At 34.8% G+C, this 25,542-nt stretch overlaps 1 protein-coding gene and 1 pseudogene across 3 annotated transcripts in view; one reads left to right on the top strand and one right to left on the bottom strand.

Moving 5' to 3' along the window:
* GSK3B (glycogen synthase kinase 3 beta) overlaps positions 1-25,542 on the top strand; it is a 210,366-nt gene that overhangs the window by 62,239 nt on the left and 122,585 nt on the right. For all 3 annotated transcript variants that reach the window (XM_029939394.1, XM_029939392.1, XM_029939393.1), the window contains exon 2: positions 9,808-10,001. In XM_029939394.1, the coding sequence (XP_029795254.1) occupies positions 9,808-10,001 (194 nt within the window). The remainder of the gene's footprint in view (positions 1-9,807; positions 10,002-25,542) is intronic.
* Positions 1,310-7,837, bottom strand: LOC115292489 (annotated as a pseudogene).

The following is a 25,542-nucleotide window of genomic DNA, read 5'->3' as shown; positions in this document are numbered from 1 at the left end:
TCTAATGTAAATTCTGAAAAGCTGAAACTCTTATACATATGTTGCAAGCCTTTTAAACTTTCATGGAAAATAAACCTGTTTCTAAAATGCATCTTGATATTATTTCAAGTGAGGGTGTAAGACCAAGTGAAATATTTATTCATTTGGGGTTTGGTTTAATTTTATTCTAGTTCACCGGAAAAATATGCTTCATTCCAGGTCATGGTTCAAAAGTAAAATAATATTTAAGTTCAGGCTATTGAAAATTAGCAGGATTCATTCTGGGTTTTGGTGTGTTTGGTTTAAAGTAAAATTTGTGTTTTGAGAGAAGAGAACCCTTTTGAGTCAATTAAAATTAGTTCAAAAGGACTGATATTTTGCGTTAAAATTTTTGAGATACATACTTTTTTTGCAAATAAATAAATAATCCTTTGTTGCACACAGGTTGACTCTGACATATGGAACAGGAAACTGTACTTTATGTGATGCATTTACAAAATATTAGAAATGTGCCAACACAGGCATTAGAACAGATTCTACATGAGTGGTAGCAAATGAAAGGTTTACTCAAAATGTTAGCTAAAAACAAAATCCTAATTTTCAAAAGAAAATAAGGGATGAACTAGGATTCCTGGATAGAAACTTTTTAAAAATTGCACTTCTTGAAAATATAGAAATGTGAGTAGGCAGATTAGTATTGACATTATACTATGCTGCACAATTTTATTCTTAAATGAAAATACATTTTAGATAGTGTGCCAAATTAATATTTGAGTATATCTTGCCATTAGAGAATAAAAACTGAGAACTCTTCAAGGTTCAGGCATAGTTGTAGTGAAAGCAGTTTCTTCTAGCCTTCTGACTGTATCCCAGGTATAAAATAATTACACTGATGCTTTTAACTTGGCGTGTATAAATTTCTTAATGTATTGCTATTTAAAAAATCTGAGATAGCTGACATCCAAACAAATCATGGCTGGTTGGGACCATCTGAATGAATGAAGTGTGAATACATTTGCTAATTTATACCATATTTAGATTCTATAGGATATAATGATTTAATATATCTTATTGTTGAATAACCAGTATGTGAAAATAAGTGTAGTTTTCTGAGTAGCCTCTTGGAAAAAGTGCATTGAATATAGTTTTTGGTCATAGCTTACATTCCTAACTTGTACTTACTTAAAATCTTCTCATCAGGAGGGAGTTAAATAGCACTCAAATCAAAAGTCCAGCAAATCAGACTTCCTTTCCGTCATTCTGGTTTGTGTGTTCATTTATAGCCATCATTTCTCTGCAAACTTTCCACTTAGTGTATCAAAAATCAATGTTACAAAAGTTCTCTAGAAGGTTCAGTGGTTTTTTGGAGTCTCTGAATGATTACAGCATTCTGTAAATCTGCTTCTTCCAGTGTGAGTGTTTCATCTAGCAATCTGAGGGAAGGAAGAGCTGTGGCCAGAGAAAAGGGAGGGCTTCTCTGGGATCCTTGGTATTTTTCAATGAAGTCTTTGATGTGGCTTATCCTATGAGAAATGTTAAAATTTCTGGACAATACGTTTTCCATTGGCTAACCAGATCTGTACATTAGTGGTGGGTTCCAGGTTGTTTAGTTGAACAGATAAATCTTTATTCTCGACTTCAATACTCTTTGCCTTAGAAAGAATTTTTGGTGTGGCACTTCCCAGTCTATGGCCCTGTACTGAAAAGGGCTGGAACACAGGCTTCGTTGACACACATACTTCATTTTTTTTGTCTTCAGCTTTAACATCCAACTCCTCTTTATCAAAAGTTCCCTGTAATTCCAAAGGTAATTCCCCTCTTTTGATGGAGTTCAGATACTGCTGACTTGACCCATCAAAGTAATTTCTGAAATCATCATTGACTGAATCCGTTTTTCCATAATTTTATACTAACATCTACCTGTTTCTTCTGCTCAGTGAGAGGCACACATTTGGCGCCAACCTTCTCAGCATCCTCAAAAAGGCTATCAACAAAATATTCACAATTTGTCAATCATCACTAAGAGGTTGGTTTTCAGATCCTGTTTCACAAACCCATTCTTCTTTTATACTTTCAAGGTTATCTACTTCTTTCACTTATTCTCTTTTGCCTTACTTTGGCCTCCGCTGCCTTGCAGCCTCATCCTCAGTTGCCTCAGGGGTCGCGGTCGCCAGCCTGGCTGAGGTTTGCAGGCCGTGGGGCTGGCACCCAGCACCCAGCCCGCCTCCCTGGATCTCGGCCGCTGAGCATGCCAAGATACATACTTTTGAGATAGATACATGCATCAGAACCAATTCAAAATTTTCAGTTTTGCTGAAAGTAAAAAGCTGATTTGGGGACCTCAACTCCTGTGTTGTTTTTATGGCATGGTCTTACATAGTAGGTACAGGTTTTAGTTCTGAATCCTGTGGGTACAACTAACGTTACCTTGGGTAAATTATGAAACTTTTTCAATTACCTTAGTTTCTTCCACTTGTTAAATGATTATCATGAGTATGTCACAAGGTTGTTGTAGGGCTTAAATGGTATTATAATTCTTTCTCAAAGTATGGTCAGTGGAACTGCATTAAGAATGAGAAGAAATGGTTATTAAAAATGCAGTTTTCTGAGCTGCATTTTAGATCCTACTGAGTCTCTTTAGGGGTGAAATTCTTCATTTTCAGTAAACTCTCCCAGGTAATTTTTCTGTCTTCTGTGAGTGGTTCTTACCAAATGTAAAATGGTACTCAAAGAATATACTTACATATAAACTGATGTAAATTGAAATTCAGACTTCAGAGGTGTCCCCTGCCTAGTTCTTATCCATTGCTGCATATTGATGTGTCAGAGAAACCAGAATTACTTGGAAAAAAGTTATGAAACAGACCAATTATTTTACCTGTAAATAAATACACATATGGCAGATTGGGTCACTTGTTTTGGCTACATGTTATCACCATATTTGCAGTAAGCCCTCCATTCTCTTTTACTACTGGTAAGGCCATTTATACCTAGGGAGTTGTATTTGATCAGTGGCAAGCATAAGAAGAAGCAGAAGCACTGCTTAATGGTTAGCATGAAGTAGTCAGTTCCCAAATCCTAACAGTTGTGCTGGAGTAATTCTACATAAATTCAACAGCAGACCTTTGCTGAGCACCTGCCTTTTGCTGAACCCTGTGTTAATAAGCACTAGGGAAATGTGTATGATTTAGGTAATGTCTGGCTTTCCTAAGAGCTCCTTAGTCAAGTGAGGGGCTCAGACTCTTAATAATTATAGAGCATTGTGATAAGCACTGTAGTAGAGCATGCACCATGTGTTAAAAGAGCATAGTAGGGCAAAAGAATGTTGTTTTTTTCTATTTCCACTGCCAATAATTCAAAGGTCAGAGAAACTAATTTATTGAGCACCCTCTGAGGGGCATGCGCTTTAAAAAAATACTTAACCTATGTTATTTAATCATCACAGCAGACCTATGAAGTAGCAGCTATCTCCATTTTGTAGATATTACGTGGTAGAATGTGTTTCAGACCTTGATATGACTCCAGGGTCCATATAATGCAGTATGTCTCTAGCACAAAAACGTGACCAATTTTTTTTCTTAAGGGGGAGTTTTATGGTTTTTCAGAATTGATGTTTGTTAATCCCATTGGCATGGTATATTCCTGTGTTTTAAAATTGGTATTAATATGCTGCCAGGGACTTTGGAGTCTTTTCTGTCTCATCTTTATCCTTTGCTACTCTGTTTTCCTTTCTATTTCTAGAAATGATATATAGGGAAACATGTCCCAAAGCCAGCCCATGTGTGACCCTCTGTCTGTTTTGTTTTCCCTGCCTCTCCTTTTGTTTATACTCTTTCTATCCCCAAAGGAAATTATAGCAATTCTTTTATTTTTCCCCATCCTCTAGATAGAATCATGTGGAGATGAATGATGTCTAAGGGAAATGTCTCTGCCAGAAAGATTTTTATCATATCAAGGTTTCATAGAAATTGCCTTAAAGTTTATATCATGGTCCTGGCCATTGGGGGTTGACCTCGCTGATTGAAGTGCTTCATTAGCGTTCCTTTCTTTCTTCCTAGTCTTGCTTGGGGGTTGTGAGCAGATGCACTGTGAGGAGAGCTTCCAGGTCAGAGTCGAGTCCCTATTTCATGACCAGAATAAGCTTATTTTTGAATTTGTCCACCTCTGTTTCTCTGGACCTCAGTTCCTTACTTTTTATTTCTTTTGTTTATTTTTATGTTGTTTTCATGTTTTTAAACTGTCTTGTTTATTTTGTGGAGAACATCATGCCTTAATAGATGTTCCTTAGCCAGTTACTTAAGACAAAGACTATTTAAACTTTGATATCAAAACTCGAAAGTTTGACGGTAATGTTTCCAATTCAGTCTTAAGCATGCCTGAAAATGATGTTGTTTTGATTCTTTTGAGTAATTTATATAATATTTTCCAATAGAGTGTTTGCTGGTTTAACATATGCAAAAATAGCTGTTATTTCTCTTTGGTATAGAGAAACAATAGGCAATGTATTTACCCTACTAGTATTATTGTTAGGTAAAACAGAACAACTTCTTAAGATATTCATACCTTCCTTGTATCAGTCCCAAGTCATATGCTGGTTTCTCTGGGTTTTTGTTACAGACTTCGTTATTTCTGTAGAGAGAGATTATTCTTGAGTTAAAGGAAGATTGTTAGACAGTTGTTACTGGCTTTGTTTGGGTTTGTATTGATAGTATGGCTTATTAACATCTCTATAAGCCTCCCAGTTAGAAAATGTTGTAGTTGTTGCTTTTCCTCAGCTCTAAATCTTAAAGAGACATCATGGAGCACCTAGGAAGCTCAGTTGGTTGAGCTTCCGACTTCAGCTTGGGTCATGATCTCATGGTTTGTGAGTTTGAGCCCCAAGTGGGAGCCTGGAGCCTGCTTCACATTCTGTGTTTACCTCTGCCACTCCCCCTCAAACCCTCTCTCAAAAATAAGCAAACATTAAAAAAAAATCTTAAACATTAATTCAATTGGCTAAAGTATGAATGAGATTCATGATTCATGTAAAATTAGAATGTCAGTGTCAGATACCTCCTAAATATTGAAACGTGTGAAGTAGCCTTTTGGTTTGGGTTTGGTCACTCCACACTTAGATGCTTAAAAAATGTAACTTCAAAGTGTTGCTTACAAGGTACAAACCTGTGTTTGAGAGGTTGGATGCTAGGTCACACTTATTATTTTAGGATATGCCTAATAAGGCTTTTAAAAAATTCTATTCTATATTTAACAGCCTTCAATAGAAAGTGGTTATTCTGCTGCATATTGTCTTTCCATTGCTTTATAAGGAGTCTTTTGTGGTTTATATATTTAAGATTTCTTTATTGTGGTAAAGAGTATTTTCTAATTATAATAGGAAATTTGTATCCCTTGAGTGAATTTTAATTGTAATAGAGGATCCCAGGAATCCTCTAGCAGGAGACAGAACCTCTTGGAGCTGAGCTGTTCCCACTGTTCTGTTGTTGTACTGCATTTTTTGGAGACTAGTTTTGTTGTAATTGGTATGAGATTCATTATGCCATGCATTCTGAGAAATTTAGTATCAGGCGGAGTGGTGACTTTTTTTTTTTTAAATAAGGCACATTTATTGATTTGCAGCCTTTCATTGGGATTTTGGCCTCTTGGTAGCAGTGCTTTATAATACCCTATTGCTAAGATCCAAGATTATACAATTTCTGGTAGCAAATTTTAAATTATTTGCATATCACAGAATTGATTATTTTATGGTTTTGTTTTCCAGGTGCTTTTTAAAGTTTTGAAATCTAAGGTTACCAGAGTATTTTTGGAAATAGCTCTTTCGTTATTCATAAGTGAATGACTGAAGCCTGAAATCTGTAACAGATTATCAATCTGTAATCTTTTTATTACTTTGGATCCAATCTTTTTATGTTATACTTTCAGAAAAATAAAATATAGCAGAGGCAGTATGAGGCATACTGCTTTATGCTTTATGATGTTGGATAAGTCTACTTAATGCTTTATGATGTTGGATAAGTCAATCTTAGTTTTACTTTCCTCATTTGCATGTAAACATTATTACTAGTAAACAGAAAAATAAAATATAGCAGAGGCAGTATGAGGCATACTGCTTTATGCTTTATGATGTTGGATAAGTCAATCTTAGTTTTACTTTCCTCATTTGCATGTAAACATTATTACTAGTAAACATTATTATAATATAATCCCTATATTTATTGTAAGTATTAGAGTAGATGAAACAGTGAATTAGATATACAGTGAAATTTTATACAGCTATTTTATTGCTAAGTTGGCAAATTGCAATGCCAAATGGGGACATGCTTTCCCTTGGCACATTAGCTGCTGTCTGTCCCATGTGGTCCTAAGGTTCATGCCAAGTCATTCCCAGTATTATCTTGCCATTCTTTAAGCTTTGCTATTTCAGATCTCTGATGAAGCAGTTTGAAGAGCTTGCTGATTTCTGAATAAAAATTCCAGAATGCTTGTGGTAGAAAGTCTGAGAACCGTCGTCCTCAGTATACTTAGAGCTTTCATATTGGTAGAGAATGTAGCCCGTACTCAGCATTTTCTGTAACTGCTTAAAAGAGAATAGAGTAAATCTTTAATTTCTAGTAAGTAGGTTTTTTTTTTTTTTACTAGATGTACAAGAGGGTGAAAGGATTGGCCCTTCTTCATATCCAATCACAATTTAAAACTAATAGGCCTTAACAGTCTCTTTCAGTGATAGCATCGGTAGTACTTATCTATTTACCTTTCTACCCTGCTTTAATATTTTTGCAGAATTACTTTATTTATGCATTATAATTTGCATAGGAGAAAAAGCACAATCATTCTCCAGGCTTAGTAGTTGATTTGAGGAGATTTTAAATCCCAGGGTTCTGGGGTGCCTTGGTGGCTCAGTAGGTTGGGCATACGACTTCAGTTCAGGTCATGATCTCATAGTTTGTGAGTTTGAGCTTTGTGCTGACAGCTCACAACTTGGAACCTGCTTCAGATTCTGTGTTTCCCTCTCTCTCTCTCTCTCTCTCTCTCTAAAATAAATAGAGCTAAAAAAAAAAAAATCCCAGGGTTCTGATGGATATCTATCATAGCTGATTCTTGAAACTCTGAAACCATTTTTCTCAAATAATAAGTTTTCTTGAGAAATGCAACCTGAAGAGACAAGTAGGGAAAGTCATTACACATGCTTATATTGTTCAGATTCTCTACTGGAAGCAGGTACAAAGCTGTGGCTACTGTTTTCTTTATTGAAATATGGTACTATAGCAGAAAGGCATAATTTTTGTTTATGCCTCAGACAACTTTTGTTATCAATTAAAGTTGTGAAGTACAATAGCCATTCTTCAAATCTGTTAATTTATTTTAAAAATAATGATGCTTTGTTTTGTGGATTATACCTGTGAGATTTGGCAAGCAACTTGTTCAGTGAAATTATTCATAGTCCTTGAAATATATACTTTTTGATATGTTTTTGTTTTGTTTTGTTTTTATTTTTTTTAACATTTATTTTTGAAAGACAGAGAGAGACAGAGCATGAGCAGAGGAGGGGCAGAGAGAGGGAGACTTAGAATCTGAAGCAGGCTCCAGGCTCTGAGTTGTCAGCACAGAGCCTGACGCAGGGCTTGAACTCACAAACGATGAGATCATGACCTGAGCTGAAGTCAGATGCTTAACCGATTGAGCCACCCAGGCGTGCCCTGATTGATGATATGGTTTTTACTTGGATGATCTAGGGAAGGGTTGGTTGGACTGTTTGAAATCAATTCTGTTTTTTATTTTCTTTGGGCAATTGGATTGTAAGAAAATGTATTCAATACCTTGAATATTAGTCTTTCGGAATCTAACCTTCTGGTTTCTTCATTTTGAGTTGAAGTTTAGAAGACTGTGATTCTGTCTTTAGAGGAATGTTACAATACAAGTAAAGATAGGTTTTATTTTACAAACGAAGAAGAAGATAACTTACAGTAGGGTTTATAGTCAGCCTGAGAACTTGTAGTTAACATTAACATGCTCAGAAATGAAAATGATATGGAATATTTGGGGGAGTTGAGCATGATGATTTAGAACTGAGATTCAATTAAACTAGGGTTCGCAAATATATTTGAGATTTATTTTACTAGGAAGTGAAATGTGAAGGGATCATTTGAAAGCATTGAGAACTGCTGTATATGTATTGACTTGTGCTGGGATTTGTATGCATTTAAAATACATAAAATACTGTTGTGAATAAAATGTTGGTGTTGACAAGATTTGAGTTCTATTTCCACAAGAGGTGTTGGATTTGTGCCATCATATCTGTTGGGCATTATACCTTACAACCAAAACCATACGTATTTAAGGTAGTTAGCCATGATATAATATATAATGTAGACTGCCTGTAATTTACGTTGCTATTTTATGTAGGAATCCTTCATTGCTTTTGTGTCTGTCATGAAGGCTGCCTTATAAGTAGGAGTATTAATCAGTCACAGATATAGCTTATTGGTTTTTGTCTACATTAGTACCTTTGTGAACTAATATGTGAAACTGTATGTGAAAATGGCTATGCATATTGGTTAAATATGCCACTTACATTTGGATATTCATTTACCTGGTAATTTTATTTTGGGGAAAAACACTCAAACCATTAGAAAATGAGATTAATATATTTATTTATTTGTTTTTTTAATTTGTGAGGTTCAAGTGAATTCTTTGTAATCTTGGCTTGGTATCTAGATTTAAAAACTACATTATTTTTTCTCTTATTAGGTGAGTATGTATTCAGTTAGCATGATAAAAATAAAATTGATACAATGGAAGAGTAGAAGAGGAAACAAATGGAAAGAGTCCAGTTTAGTCAGTGAGCCTAAGGAGTTGCGTGTACTGAGATTTGGCTTTAGATTTGTTAGAGAAGAGAGAAGCCTAAGTCATACTTGCTACTTCCCAGTGATTGTACTCAGTAGAATCTCTGTGTATCTTGAAATCAGTAAAAGAACAATTTAAAGTGCTTTAGAATCAGGTTCTAGGTAACATAGTATGGTTTAGAATAGTTTAAGATTTCAGAAACCAAGATGATTGAGAACTCTTCCTAGGCAAATAGGAAGTGGCTCTTGAGCTTGAATTGAAGTCTTTGGATTCTTTACTAGGAGAGTTGGGAAGGCACAGAAGGTAAGGCAAGAACTATTGAGTGGGCAGAGGCCAGAAAACCAGTGAGCTACTTATGAATGAGGCTCAGTTCAGAATGGCTTTGGTTTTTCTTTTCTTACTCCAAATTAACACTCTTTCCTGTGTTCCTTTTGCCCATCTCACCTCTCTCTGAGAGGTATTTGATTTTCTTAAAAACAAAGAAGATGCAGAGAAGTGAATACTAAAAGCCTTAACCTTCCTAAAGGCAGAATGGTCTGAATAAAGTCAACATATTGAGATGTTTTCAGTTTTACTTATTTTCAAGTAAAATAAAGAAGCCTTGTTAAAAGAATTGGAGCCTTTAGTGTAGAACAGATAAGGATTCAAACCCTTGCAGGTCCACTATTTGACTTTTGACCTTCAGCAAAATTATTTCCATTCATTTCATATGCAAACAGCATTATATACTTCATGGGGTGGTTGTTTTCATTAAATAAAGTCCCAGATGTGAACTAACCATGATGCCTAGTCTACAGAATGACTAAATAATTGGTGGTTAAAAAATTACTTGTAAATTGAAACAAATAGTTGAAGTGATTCTATCGATAAACTAAGATGAACATTTAAAAATAATTTGTGTAAAAAACAGTTTACTTTGTGTACCTCAGGAATTTTCTCTGTTTAATTCTTTACAGTTCTCATTTTTCTGTCTCTTCCATCTTTTAGGAGACAAGGATGGCAGCAAGGTGACCACGGTGGTGGCAACTCCTGGGCAGGGTCCAGATAGGCCACAAGAAGTCAGCTATACAGACACTAAAGTGATTGGAAATGGGTCGTTTGGTGTGGTATATCAAGCCAAACTTTGTGATTCAGGAGAACTGGTTGCCATTAAGAAAGTATTGCAGGACAAAAGATTTAAGGTAAGACCTTTGATATTCCATGTATTTTGTTGCTGTCGGTTGATGTGAATGAGTATTTTTTCTAATCATTTCATTTTGCTTCAGATTTCATTTACTGTGCAGATTTATTGTAGAGACTATATCTTGTGTATTTTGTAGAGATAAAACTTATTAAAGATTGCAGTATTTGAACTACTGCTGTAAGTGATACATGATTTTAAAATGTTGTGAAAGGTAGATTAAAATTCTTAATTTATACTTTTAAAAAGTGACCTCTCCTTGCCTACGGTCTCATTGGTGTCGGAGACCAGAGAACACTACCTGTAGTTTTTGATCATTTGAACTGTTGTCTATGCTTCCTTTCTTAAAATTTCCTTTGAATCTATGATGCTACACTATATTCTTTCCTCTGATAACTGACTTTTCTTTGCTATTTTCTTATGTCTTTCTTCAATCTACCCTTGGAAACGGTTTAATTTGTTTTTGTTTCTTATACCAGCTCTTTAGGGGATCCTATGCATGAATGTTGAGAGGTCATCTCTGTGTTACGATATGGTATAGAAAGTCAGAAGATCCAGGCTCTAATGTATGCCATGCAGCTCTGTTCTCTTCTCTACTTCTCCCACCTGTGCAACATCTTACTGAGAGTTTCCCCTGTACTAGCAAGTATGCTAAATATGAAGGGCTATAAAAAATAAATAAGAGATGATCACTGCTCTGAAACAGCACAGAGTCTAGTATCCTTATTGCTCTAGAGTGTCTCAAACATTCTAAAGAGGTTTTTTAGGGGAAATAATGTATTTTACCTTTGTCTTCAGTATTCACTTTCTCTCCTCAGTGCTAGTTCCATGTTGCCAAATGCCCACTGGATATTGATATCTGCTATCTCACATTGGAAGATCTTCTTACCTAATCCTGACTCAATGGAAATCTTTTCTGTTGGTTACCATTCCTTTTTGCTTTTTCATTCTAATGATGTCATTCACCTTGTCATTCAACTTTTCTGTTCTCTCATATCTCATATTCAGTTATCACCCTTCAGTGATTTTTTTCTTTTTCTCATGATCTTGATGATTTGTGCCGTCTTTCCTTTTCTTATCACTAGTATTCTAGTCAGACCCTTACCATTATTTGACTTACATACTAGTAAGACTCTGCCTCTGATCTTCTGCATACCACCACTAGAATAATCCTACAGTTCAGGTTGATCATATTATTTCTCTTACACACAATCCTTCTATGGTTCCTCATAGTCTAGGAAATAAAGCCTGCCCAGTTTAGTAGTGTGTTCAGGGACTTCTGTAGTCTTATCTCCAAATACTCAAGCTTTCCAAACTTTTTATGCTACTTTCCTTGAAATATTTATTGGGTTTTATGGCCTTTTTGTTTTTATTTAGCTTCCTTTCTGTCACACCCATTTTCTTGCTAATCTAAGTCCTGTTCTCCTTTATGAAAGTTCTCAGATGATTTCAGCCAGCCATATGGATCTTGTTCTAAATTCCTTGAACATTTATTATCCATAAACTAGGAAATTCCAATTTTTTTTAATGATAGGGACTCCATTTTTATTATATGTATGTCCTGGAAATCCACACAATCAGTGGTTTTTTGTTTTGTTTTTTGGATTAATATTGATGATAGCAAATACTTAACAAATTCTTGTTATATGCCCAGTCATCTCCTAAGATTTTTACATAATTAGTTTTATTTGAACCTTATCATTAGTACTGTGAGATTGGTACTGTTATTATTTGGCCAAGAAAACTTATGCACAGAGATTATAAATTAACTTGTCCAGGGTCTCACAATTAGCAAGTGGGAAATTGGATAAGTATTTGAATCAAGCATTCTGACTCACTCAACATTTTATCATCCACTGCATCAGAACCATATATTCTGTTTGAAGATATTTGTGTTAGTTCTTCGTTTTCTTGCTTTTTTTAATTAAAAATTTTTCCTTTAGAGTGGTTCATTTATTTGTTTGAAATAGTTTGGTTCATTTGTTTCTGAATGTATTCCTTCTAAAAACTTTACCCCTCTTCTTCTTGACTTTTTAAAAAATTATTTCTATTTTCTGTCTGTGAAACACACTAACCATGGTTCCAAAGACCAGAAATACACAAGTGCCATTTCTTCTCTATTTCCTATATATTTTTTTCTACTCACTTCCGGTAGATAGCCAATCTCATTATGTTTGGTTTTTTTCTGGAATTCTTTTGCACAAGTGAGCAATTAAGTGTAATTTTCTTGGCTTCTCTTTTACATAAAAGGTAATATATTAAGGGAACTCTTTTGCCCTTTGCCTTTTCTCTTAATATGGTTCTTAGAAATCATTGCATATTCAGAGATTTTTCTCATCCAGCTGCATAGTATGCAGAGTTGATTCAACCATTCTTGTGTATATCGATATTTAATTTCTTTTCAGTGTTTAGTCACCTCCAAGAGTGTTGCTAGAAAAACCTTCTCATATGTATTTTTAAAAATTAGCTGTGTATCTTCAGAGTAAATTTAGAGAGGTAGACTGCTGAGTCAAAGCATCAACACTTAGGAAGTATTGTTTGATATTGTTAAATTCCCCTCCATAATGGTTGAACCAGTTGCATTTTCTTTGGTCATTTGAGTGCCTGTTTCCCCCTAGTGTGGACAACATGCCTTGCCTAAGTTTTTTAATTTTTGCCAGGTGAGAAACGGTAGCTCATTGTAGTTTTAATTTATAATCTTATTATTATGAATGTAGTTTAACATCTTTCCATCATTGTTCAGGGTCCATTTTGTTTTTACATTTGTGATTTGTCCTTTTTTCCTTTTCTGCTCATTTTTTAAATGGGTTTTGGTCTTTTCCTCTCAAGACCGATGAGTTCTTTATTATGGATTTATTCTTTATCTGTGATATATTTAGTATTTTTACTTTGTATATTGTTTTTCTACCGTATGAAAGTCTCCCACTGCCCCATACGGTAGAATTTATTGTTCATTTCTTTTATCATATCTGGATTTTAATTTATGATTAGAAAAGCCTTTTCTTTAGAAAGCCTTTTCCTCAGGTTAAAGAGAAATTCAACCATATTTTCTTCTGGTAGTTACAAGATTTCACTTTTTACATTTAAATTCCCTGATCCATTTGAAGTTTATGGTGTTTATGCCTCTATGGTATGAGTTATTGATATAATTTTATCCTTTTCTTAAAAAAAGTCTTTTTTTATTTATTTTAAGAGAGAGAGAGTGTGTGTGTGAGTAGGAGAGAGGCAGAGAGAGAGGGAGACACAGAATCCAAAGCAGACTTCAGTCTCTGAGCTGTCAGCACAGAGCCCAACATAGGCCTCAAACACACAAGCTGTTAGATCATGACCTGAGCCAAAGTTGGATGCCTAACCTACTGAGCCACCAGTTGGTGCCCCATAATTTTATCCTTTCTAAATCATTAACCAGTTAGTTGTTCAGTACAGTTTATTAAAAGGTATGTCTTTGCTCCAGTGGTTTGAGATGCTATGGTTATTATATACTAAATTTCCACATGTACTTGGTCCATTTCTGGACTTTCTATTCCGTTCCACTAGGTTATTTGCATGTTCCTGTGTCAGAACCATGTCATTTTAATTGTAGAGCTTTATAGTATGTTTTAATTTCTGGTTGAACTAATCCACTCTTGTAGCTCTCCTCCCCTCCCCTCCCTCCACTCTCCTCTCCTCTATTTATTTTTCCATATGAACTTTGACATCAATTTGGCTAACCCCATTTTAAAAAGCTTGTTGATACTTTTAATTGAAATTTCATTAACTCCTTAACTTAGGAAGAACTAAACTTTTTGTAATGTTGAATTATCTAGGAGCAAGAGATATCTTTCTGTTTGTTCAAGTTTACTTTTGTGTCTTTCAGGAGTTTTATCTATATAGGCTTTTGATACTTCTTATTAAGTTTATTCCTAAGTATTTTTTGCTTTTATTGCACTGTATCACCTTTCTTTTGTGGAACTTGAGTATTCTTTGTTCTTCTTGCTTAATGTTAACTGTTTCTAAAAAAGAATCACATTTGATATATTGACCAGTTCATTTCTCTTGATTATCATAATACATGTATTATAGGAATTTTTCTGACAACTTAAAATTCTGTGGTTTCACATCTGTGATTTATGTAGCTGCTGCCTAGGATTACATTAAATAGGTATTTCCAGAAAAAGATTGAATTAGGGTCTCCTCCTTTCCCAATCAAATAAACCAACATGTTGAACCTGTTAGTATCGGTGAGAAGCAGTTTGTTTTGGTGAGAAAACAAGGAGAGAGAAAATGGTCAGAGGCAAAAAGAAAACCAAGAGTTGTTATCCCTGCATCAGTAACCATGTAAACTATATCTAAGATGCTGAGCTTTTCTGTTAGGAATTTCTGGAATAATCTTCATTTCAGTAGTGTTTTACCTACAGATTGAATGCTCCCTGCCCCCCCCCCCCCGTGACCCATCATTCTGTGACAAATTATGTAAACAAAAATTAAATTACTTTACTTAGCCAGTTTAGAAGTGCTTGATATAGAAAATGCTCTTTTGGTTTTATAGAGGTAAAGTCCAGCTAGGCACCTTATGTAGGAGACCTTTGATGTTAGAGCAGGGAGAAGATGAATCAATTCCCAAAGCTACTGACAGTAGTTGAGGCCGGCTTTTCCAATTTGAAAATTGGTTAGTTGCATTTTTAATTAATTAATGATCTTAGCTTCATTAACTATTAATTTCAGTTCTCCTTTGAACTAAGTCCTAGGTTTCAGGTCTCCTTAGTTTCACTTGTTCTGTGGTTAGCATATGGGAGTGGAGGTGTGAAGTGTCACTGGTGTCCTATTGTGAAGAGAGAGTGAATAGAACCCTACTTTTAATAATATCATTTTTGAGAGTGAAGAGAGATAATGTCTGGTTTGATCCTTGAGGGTATGATTATTCTCTGCATGATGTTTTGGAGACGGCATAGAAGAAAGAAGGCCTTGTTGTTCACTATCAGTAGTTTTGTAAGCTAGAGTATATTCATTGACTTTTTGAGCCTCAGTTTCATCATCTGTGAAATGAGAATGCTACTCAGCAAAGCCCCAGCCTACTGTTTGGCACAGAAAAGAACTCAATTAGTATTACTATGTTCCTTTTCCCCCCTCTCGATGTTGTATGAATCAAATGAAACAATGTATTATGAGAACATTTTCTGAATTTTGTTTATTTATTTATTTTGAGAGAGGAAGAGAGCTTGCAAGTTGGGAAGGGGCAGAGAGAGGGGGAGAGATAGAATCCGAAGCAGGCTCCATGCTGTTAGTGCAGAGCCCAATGCAGGGCTCGAACTCAGGAACCAAGCCATGAGATCATGAACTGAGCCAAGATTAGGAGTTGTGTGCTTAATTGACTGAGCCACCCAGGTGCCCTATGTTTTCTGAATTCTAAAACTCCTTGTAACTGAGTTCTGTTTTTATTATTAGCATTTGAATTACTACAAATGGCTATTCACTTTGGATTTTTATCTGTTTTTTTACTTTCTATTAAATTTGGTAATCTTATTTTGAGACACCTGATTGCTTGTATTTATGTAACTCTGTTAAGTCATTTGTGGAAGTTCTATTTCTTGATAAAACTGACAGGCAACTTGAAAAGAAATAGTAATCTCTACTTAATGCCATATGGAGCTATGTTCTTTGGGTCATAGAAACTTGTTATCAAGGGAAGCTAGAAATCAGGTCTTAACCTCTGTGGAGAGCAAAAAAGACAGCAGGTAGGAAAAATCTTACACTGCTATGCAGCTAGAAAATTCTAGCAAAACCAGTGGGGGAAAGTCTCAGTGCAAGGTTGAGCTATCAGAGGAACCATTGTCTCCTGGGAAAAGGTCTCCATTAAAGACATCTGCCATGCTCAGTCAGTTTCTGGGAACAGCGCCTGGGTAGCTGGGCATGGCCTGAACAAGAGAATGGGTTTGAGAGCTCAGCAGCTGGGGCTATTGATCAGTGATTCTTCCTGTAGTGGGAGATCTAAGGGACATATTTTCATAATTACCACACCTACCCTTATAAGGATAGAGACTCTTAAGCTACTTTCCCAAGTGTGTAGTGACTAGTAAAATTTTTTAAATTGAATTATTAGAGACCATACAATGGTACAATTAGTGTTGTACAGACAACACTAATAATGAACTATCAGAAAGAGAAATAAAGAAAGTAGTCTCTGGGGCGCCTGGGTGGTGCAGTTGGTTAAGCATCCGACTTTGGCTCAGGTCATGATATCACGGTTTGTGGGTTTGAGCCCCACGTTGGACCCTGTGCTGACAGCTAGCTCAGAGCCTGGAGTCTGTCTTGGGATTCTGTGTCTTCCTCTCTGATCCTCCCCTGCTCACACTGTCTCTCTCTCTCTCTCTCTCTCTCTCTCTCTCTAAAATAAAAAACATTAAAAAATTTTAAAAGTCTCATTTACAATTGCATTAAAAAGAACAAAATCCTAGGAATAAATTTAACCACAAGGTGAAAGACTTTATTAAAAATTGCAAGACAGTAATGAAAGAAATTGAAGAAGACACAAATAAATGGAATTATATTCTTTCTATGCTCAAGGATTGGAAGAAGTCAATACTGCCTAAATGTTCATACTACCCAAAATAACCTACAAATTTAGTGAAATCCCTGTAAAAATTTCAGTGGTATTTTTCAAAGAAATAGAACAAATAATCCTAAAATTTGTATGGAACCATGAAAAACCTGAATAGCAAAAGCAATCTTGAGAAAGAAGAACAAAGATAGAGGCTTCACCCCTGATTTCACATTCTGTTACAAACTATAGTAATCAAAACAGTTTGGTATTGGGATTAAGAAAAGATATATAGATCAATGGAGCAGAATATAGAGAGCCCAGAAACAAACCTATGCATATGTGGTTAATTAATCTTTAACAAAGGAGCCAAGAATACACGGTGGGAGAAAGGATAGTCTCTTCAGTAAATGGCATTAGGGAAACTGGGCAGCAACATGGCGAAAGAATGAAACTGGACCACTGTCTTACCCCAGACACAAAAATTAACTCATAATGAAGTAAAGACCTCAATGTAAGGCCAGAAACCATAAAACTTCTAGAAGAAAGCACAGTACGCTCCTTGGTATAGGTCCTGGCAATGATTTTTTGAGTCTGACAACAAAATAAAAGCAACAAAAGCAAAAATAAGTGAGTAGGACTACATCATACTATAAAAAGCCTCTGCAGAGCAAAGGAAGCAATCAATGAAATGAAAAGGCAGCCTACTGAATGGGAGAAAATATTTTCAAATCTATCCAAAACATTAAAAGGGCTCACATTTTAATAGCAACAAACAAAACAAAACCAACCCGTACTAAAAAACAGGCTGAAGATCTGAATAGACTTTTTCCCAAAGACATACAGATGGCCAACAGGTACATGAAAAGATCATTAATCATCAAAGGAAATGCAAATCAAAACTACAATGAGCTATCACCTTGCACCTGTTGGAATGGCTATTCTCAAAAAGAGAACAGATAACAAGTACTGGTGAGGATGTGGAAGAAAAGGAACTCTTGTGCTCTCTTGGGAGGGGGAGTATAAATTAAAAAGTAGAACTATCATGATCCAGCAATTCCACTTTTCAGTATTTATCCAAAGAAAAGGAAAACATTAACTTGAAAAGATACATGCACCCCTTGCTCATTGTAGCATGATTTATATTAGCCAAGAAATGGAAGCAAACAAATACCCATTGGTGGATGGGTGTATAAAGAAATTGTGATCCTTATCTATACGATGAAATATTCAGCCATAAAGAAGAATGAAGTCTTGCCATTTGAGACAACATGAACGGACCCCAAAGGCATTATGTTAAATAAAAGAAGTCCATTGGAGAAAGACAAATACCATTTGATCTCGCTTATAAGTGGAATCTAAAAAAAGAGTAAAAAAAAAAAAAACCCAAAAAACAAAAATAAGCTTATAAGTTCAGAGAATAGATTGGTGATTGCCAGAGGTAGGGGGTGGAAAGTGCAAGAAAAAGAAGGGGGTCAGAAGATAAAAAGAAAACAAAACAGAACTTAATATAAGGCATAATTGCTTATAAGTTTTCTCATTTTTAAAAACTTTACTGTTCTTTAATATGTATACCTTTTCAAATTCCTATATATGTTAAGTTCCAAAGACGTATTTAGCGTTAGGAGTTAGATATGCCCTATGACTAGTTTCGCTTAAAGCCTTTGTAATTTTTGTGAATGGTTAGTTGTTTGATTTTTTATGGAAGTTTTATTGAGATCCAATTCCTGTACCATATATTTTACCCTTTTATTTTCTCTTATTTATTTATTTTTTTTTACCTTTGTAAAGTATACAGTTCATTGATTTTGGTATAGTTACAGAGTTGTTCAAATGTCACTACTAATTCCAGAATATTTTCATTACCTCAGAACGAAACTCTATATTCCTAAAAGTCACTCCCCATTCTTCCCTTTCCCCAGGACCTGGCAACCACTAAAAGTCTCATTTACAATTTGTTCATTCTGGACTTTTCATATAAATTGAACCTATATGCCCTTTTTGTGTCTGGTTTCTTTCACTTAGAATAATGTTTTTGAGGTTCATCCATGTTGTACTATATCTCAGTACTTTAGTCCTTTTTGTGGATAAATAATATTCCATTGACCGATATGCCACATTTTGTTTATACATTCATGAATTAATGAACATTTGAGTTGTTTCCACTTTTTGGCTATTAATGATGCTGCTCTGAACATTTGCATATAAGTTTTTATGGGGACTTCTTATTCTTTAACATGAGGACATACCTAGAAGTCATATGGTAACTGTGATTAGCATTTTGAGGAAGTGCTAACCAGGTTTCCAAAGCAGCTATATCATTTTACAATCCCATGAGCAGTGTATGAGCATTGCAGTTTCTCTCCATTTTCACCATATACGTATTATGGCTTTTTTGGTTATACCATCTTAGATTGAAGTACGTCTCTTTGATCTTCATTTCTGGATGGCTAATGAGGTTGAGCCTCTTTTCAAATGTGTTTATTGATCATTTTTATGTGTTCTTTGGAGAAATGTCTGTTGAATTGCTTTGCCCACTAGGTTTTTTTTTTATTAAAACAATTTTTTAGGAATGCCTGGATGGCACTGTTTAAGCATCTGACTTGATTTCAGCTCAGGTCATGATATGGTTTGTAGGATCGAGCTCCATGTTGGGTGGGCTTCACACTGAGAGCATAGAGCCTACTTGGGATTCTCTCTCTTCCTTTCTGCCCCTTCCCTGTACTCACTCTCTCTCTCTCTCTCTCTCTCTCTCTCTCTCTCTTTCAAAATAAATAAACCTTAAAGATTCAAAAAACTTTAATTAATAGAATTTATATTTTATTTTAATTTCAGTGTAATTAACATACAGTATTATACTAGTTTCAGGTATACAATATAGTGATTCAACAGTTCCATACATTATTCAGTGCTCATCACAAATGCATTCCTTAATCCCTATCAGCCATTTAACCCATCCGCCAATTTACCTCCCATCTGGTAACTATCAGTTTGTTCTTTGTAGTTTGAAAGTATGTTTCTTAATGGAATACTACACGGCAGTGAGAAAGAATGAAATCTGGCCATTCATAGCAATGTGGATGGAACTCGAGGGTGTTTTGCTAAGCAAAATAATTCAGGCAGACGACAGATACCATATGTTTTCACTCATAAGTGGAACAGGAGAAACTTAACAGAGGACCATGGGGGAGGGGAAGGCGCAAAAATAGTTGGGGAGAGGGAGGGAAGCAAACCATGAGAAGCTCTTGAATACTGAGAACAAATTGAGGGCTGATGGAGGAGAGGGAGAGGGGAAGGAGGAGGCACTTGTGGGGATGAGCACTGGGTGTTATATGGATACCAACTTGACAATAAACTGTAAAAGAAAAAACAAACAAAAAAAGTATGTTTCTTGGTTTGTGTCCCTTGCACTTGCTTTTTTTTCCTTTGCTAATTTTTAAAAAAATTCCACATGAATGAAATCATACGCTTTGTCTTTCTCAGACTGACTTTGCTCAGCATTATACTCTATAGCTCTATACATGTCATTGCAAATTGCAATATTATGGCTGAATAATATTCTATTGTATATACATATCACATCTTTTTATCCACTCATCTATAAGTGGACACTTGGGTTGCTTTCATAATTTGGCTGTTTTAAATACTGCTTATAAACATAGGGGTCCATGTATTCCTTTGAATTAATGTTTTTAGATTTTTTTGGTAACTACCCAATAATGCTATTACTGGACCATAAAGTAGTTCTTTTTTTTAACTTTTTGAGGACACTTCGTACTGTTTTCAGAGTGGCTACACCAGTTTGCATTCTCACCAACGATGCAAAGAGGGTTCCTTTTTCTTCACATTTTCACCAACACTTGTTGTTTCTTGTGTTTTTGATTTTAGCCATTCTGACGGGTACGAAGTGATAACTCATTGTAGTTTTGATTTGTATTTTCCTGGTGAAGAGTGATGTTGAGCATCTTTTCATGTGTAATAGACTTTAGTTTTTGAGAATTTTAGTTGTGTAGAAAAATCAGTGGAAAGTACAGTGTTCTCATACATACTCCCCTCCTCCTCGGTTTTCTTTATTATTAACATTTTACATTAATGTAGACTTGTTACAATCAAACCAATATTAATATATTATTAGTGATTAAAAGACTGTAGTTTGCATTATGGTTCAATCTTTGTATTGTGTCTGCGAGTTTTGACAAATGTGTAATGACATATGTCCATTTATAGAGTCTTACAGAATAGTTTCACCACCCTAAAAATTCCTTGAGCTCCACTTACTCATTCCTGTCTCTCTTCCCTCTTTCCCCAACCCTTGGAAACTATTGATTTTTTTTTCTTACTGTTTCCATAGTTTTGCCTTTTCTAGGATGTTATGTAGTTGAAATCATACAGCACATTACCTTTTCAGGTTGGCTTTTTTCACTTAACAATAGACATATAATGGGCTTGCAAAGTTTTTTGTGTTATGATAGCTTATTTCTTTTTAGCACTGAATAAATATTCCATTGTATTCATGTCCTGTAGTTCGTTTATCCATTCACCTATTGAAGGACATCTTGGTTGCTTCCAAGTTTCAGCAGTTCTGAATAAAGCTGCTGTAAACATTCATGTGCAGGTTTTTGTGTGGATATAAGTTTTCAGTTCATTTGGTTAAATACCAAGTACTGCAGTTGTGGTAAGAGTTTGTTTAGTTTCTATAAATTGCCAAATATCCTCCAAAGTGATCATAGAGAATATTTTGCATTTCCACCAACAGTGAATGAGATTTTCTATTGCTCCACATCCTCATGAGGCTTTGGTGTTGTCATATTTTAAATTTTAGCCATCCTAATAGGAGAGCATTAGTATCTAATTGATGTTTTAATTTGCAATTCTCTAATGATACAAGATGTTGAGCATCTTTTCATATGCTTATTTGCTATCCGTATATCTTTTTTGATGAGGTGTCTTTTCAAGTCAATTCCTGTTTTTAATGATTGTTTTCTTATTGTTGAGTTTTAGGAGTTCTTTTTATATTTAGGATAACAGTGCTTTCTCAGATACATGTTTTGCAGAGATTTCCCTCAGACTGTGACTTGTTTTTTCATTAGAAGTTTTAAATTTTAATAAAAATCTATGTTCTCAATTTTTTCTTTCATTGATTATGCTTTTGGTGTTGCATCTGAAAAGTCACTGCCAGGGGTACTTGGGTGGCTCAATTGAGTGTCCAACTCTTGATTTCAGCTGAGGTCATGATCCCAGGGTCATGGGATTGAGCCTTATGTTGGGCTCTGCACTGAGCGTGGAGCCTGCTTAAGATTCATTTTCTCTCTCTCTTTCCTTCTCCCTCCCTCTACCCCCTCCCCCTTTCCACTCAGTCTCTCTAAAATAAAATAAGTCACTGCCAAAGCCAAGGACACCTACATTGTCTACTGTGTTGTATTCTGGGTTTTTGTAGTTTTGCCTTTTACACTTAGGTCTGTGATATATTTTAATTTTTATGAAAGCTATAAAATTTTTTATTATATTCATTTATTTGCATGTGGCTGTTTAGTTATTCCAGTACTGTTTGTTGAAAAGACTGTCCTGTCTTCATTGAAATGCCTTTGACCCTTTGTCAAAGTTCAGTTGACTGTATTTGGTGACTTTTCTGGGCTGTTTGTTTTTTTCTAGTGTTTATTACTTTAAAAAAAAACTGTAGCTTTATATAGTAAGTCTTGAAATCAGTTAGCAACAGTCTTTTGATTGTTCTTCAATATTGTTCACTATTGGGTGTCCACAAAATAACTTGTTGGGTTATTTAATTGGCATTACATTGAGTCTATAGATCATGTTAGGAAGAACTGGCATCATAACAGTATTAAGTCCTCCTATCCATGTACATGAAATAGTTTTCTATTGATTTAAATCTTTGATCTCTTTCATCAGAGTTTTATGGGTGTCCTCGTGTAAATTTTATATACATTTTATTGGATTTATACCTAAGTATTTCATTTGGGGGGAGGCTAACATAAATTATATGGTTTTTAATTCCAAAGTCCATTTTTTCATTACTGGTATGTAAGAAACCATTTGACTTTTATACCTTAAACTTGTACCTGCAATCTTGCTATACTCACTTAATAGTTCCAGCAGGCCTTGTTAATTTTTTGAGATTTTTTCACACTGACAACTAGGTTATTTGTAAACAAAGATAATTTTATTTCTTCTTTTCCAATTTGTATGCCTTCTATTTCCTTCCCCCCACCCCTGTTTTTGGTCTTACTGTATTCTGTACAGTGTTGAATGGGAGTGGAAGTGGTGAGAAGTCTTTTTTCTCTGTTCCTGATCTTGGTAGGAAAATACCCATGTTCTTCCCATTGAGTATGTTAGCTGTACAGTTTTGTAGATGTCCATTTATCAAATTGAAGATGTATTCTGCGGTTTTTGAATACATTTTTCTATAAATGTTTATTAGATTCAGCTAATCAATAGTGTCATTCAGTTCAACTATGTCCTTATTGATTTTCTGCTTGCTGGATCTATCAATAACTGATAAAAGGGTGTTTAAGTCTCTGTAATAATGCATTTGTCTATTTCTCCTTGTGATTCTATTCATTTTTGCCTCAGATATTTTGATAGTCTCTTGTTAGGTGCATCCACATTAAGAATTGTCTTTTTCAAGAATTGATCACTTTTCCGTTATGTAATACTGCTCTTTATCCCTGAAAATTATCCTTACTCTAAAGTCTGCTTTGCCTGAAATTAATATAGCTACTCTAGTTTTCTTCTGATTACTCTTAGTACACTGTACATTTTCCATCCCTTTACTTAAAGTGTAATAAAAATATGTAACATTAAATTTACGATCATAACTTTTTTCTAGGTTTTTTATTGCTGAACCAATTTTATTTAGGTTTAATTGACAAAATTGCACATATTTAAAGTGTACAGCATGATGATCCATGTATGCATTGTGAAATAATTGCCTAAGTCAAGATTAATCAGTGTATTCCTCTTCTCACATAGGTACCTGTTTTTGCACATGTATGTGTGGTGACAACATTTCAAATCTACTCTCTTAGGACTCTTGAATACTGAGAACAAACTGAGGGCTGATGGGGAAGGGGAGTGATGGGCATGGAGGAGGGCACTTGTCGGGATGAGCACTGGGTGTTACATGGAAACCAACTTAACAATAAACTGTAAAAGAAAAGATAAATAAACTTTATTTCCCTGTAAAAAAAAAAAAACATCTACTCTCACCAAATTTCAAATGTACAATACAGTATTATTAGCTCTCCTTACCATGTTGTGTATTAGTTCCGCAAAATTTCTTCATTTTATAACTGAAGACTTTCCATTTTCCCCAGTCCCTTGTAATCACCATTCTGTTCTCTGTTTCTTTGAGTTTGACTTGCACATATAAAGGAGTTTGTGCTTTTATTATTCCCATTGACAGTCTGAAGTTTTTAAGTTTGATGTAGTCCCATTTGTCTATTGTTGCTGTAATTGCTTGTGCTTTTTGATATCCCCCAAAGAAGGAAATCCTATCAGTTGTCACAACAAGGAATGAACCTTATGCTTAGTGAAATTATGCTTAGTGAAATAGGACAGTCACCAAAGATCAAGTACATTGTCAACTCCAGTGTTCTGAAGCTCTTCCTCTATACTTGCTTATAGGATTTTTATAGTTGTAGGTCTCATGTCTAGGTCTTCAATCTCTTTTGAGTTAATTTTTGTGTGTGGTGTAAGGTTAAGGGTTCATTTTCATTCTTTTGCTTCTTAGTCCAGTTTTTCCAACACCCGTAAGGTTAAGAAACCATCTTCCCTGTTGTATAGTTTTGACACTATTGTTGAAAATTATTTGGCCATACGTAAGGGTTTATATCTGGTTTTTCTTTTCTGTTCCAGTTGTCTATATATTTGTCTTTGTGCTAGTTTCATACTGTCTTGATTACTATTGGCCTGTAGTTTGTTTTCAGAAAAAGAAGTCTTAGACTTCCAACTTTGTTCTTTTTTTTCAAGATTGTTTGGGTTATCTGGGATCTCTTCAGATTCTATTTAAATTTTAGGATTTGGTTTTTCTATTCGTGCAAAAAATGCCATTGGCATTGTGATAGGGATTGCATTGAATCTCCATATGGCTTTGGGTAGTTTGGACGTTTTAATATTATTAATCTTTTAAGTTACAAGTATGGAATGTCTTTCCATTTGTTTCTATCTTTGATTTCTTTTGATAGTGTCTTAACAGTTTTCAGTGTACAAATCTACCTTCTTGGTTAGGGTTTTTCTTAAGCATTTTATTCTTTTGATGTATAGTACATGAGATTGCTTTCTTTTTTGATTACTCATTGTTAATGTATAGAAATAAAACCAATTTTTGTCTTAAAAGTTTGCTGAAATCATTTCTTAGTTGTAATAGCCTTTTAAAAAAATTCTTTAGGGTTTTCTATCCATATGATCATCTTTTCTATGAATGGAGATAATTCTGCTTCTTTTCAATTTGAATACCTTTTGTTATTTATTTTTCTTGTCTAATTGCTCTGGCTATAATTTCAAGTACTGTGTTGAATACTAGTAGCAAAATGGGCATCCTTACCTTGTTCCTGATCTTAGAGGGAAAGCTTTCAATTTTTTTGCCACTGAATATGTTAACAGTGGGCTTTTCATCATGTATAACATATTGAGGCAATTTCCTTCTATTCCTAGTTTGGTGACCATTCTTACGATGAAAGCATGTTGAGTTTTATTAAATGCTTTTTCTGTATCAGTTCAAATGGTCATTTGGCTTGACCTTCATGTTGCTAATCTGGTGTGTTTACATTGGTTGATTTTTGTATATAGAACCATCTTGAGTTCCGAGTATAAATCTTTGCATTGTAGGTATAAAACTTGGTTGTGACATACAGTCTTTTCATTGTGCTTTTGAGTTTGGTTTGCTAGTATCTTGTTGAAGGTTTTTGTATCCATATTCATCAGGAATAGTCTGTAGTTTTCTCATTGTGTTTATCCCTTTATTTTTAACATATGTGTATCCTTTCATTTAAGGTGGGTTTCTTTTTTT

This window comes from Suricata suricatta, chromosome 5, assembly GCF_006229205.1.
Source record: "Suricata suricatta isolate VVHF042 chromosome 5, meerkat_22Aug2017_6uvM2_HiC, whole genome shotgun sequence".
Lineage (NCBI taxonomy): Eukaryota > Metazoa > Chordata > Mammalia > Carnivora > Herpestidae > Suricata > Suricata suricatta.
Note: the sequence above shows the minus strand (reverse complement) of the source record. Positions and strands in the feature narration are given on the sequence as shown.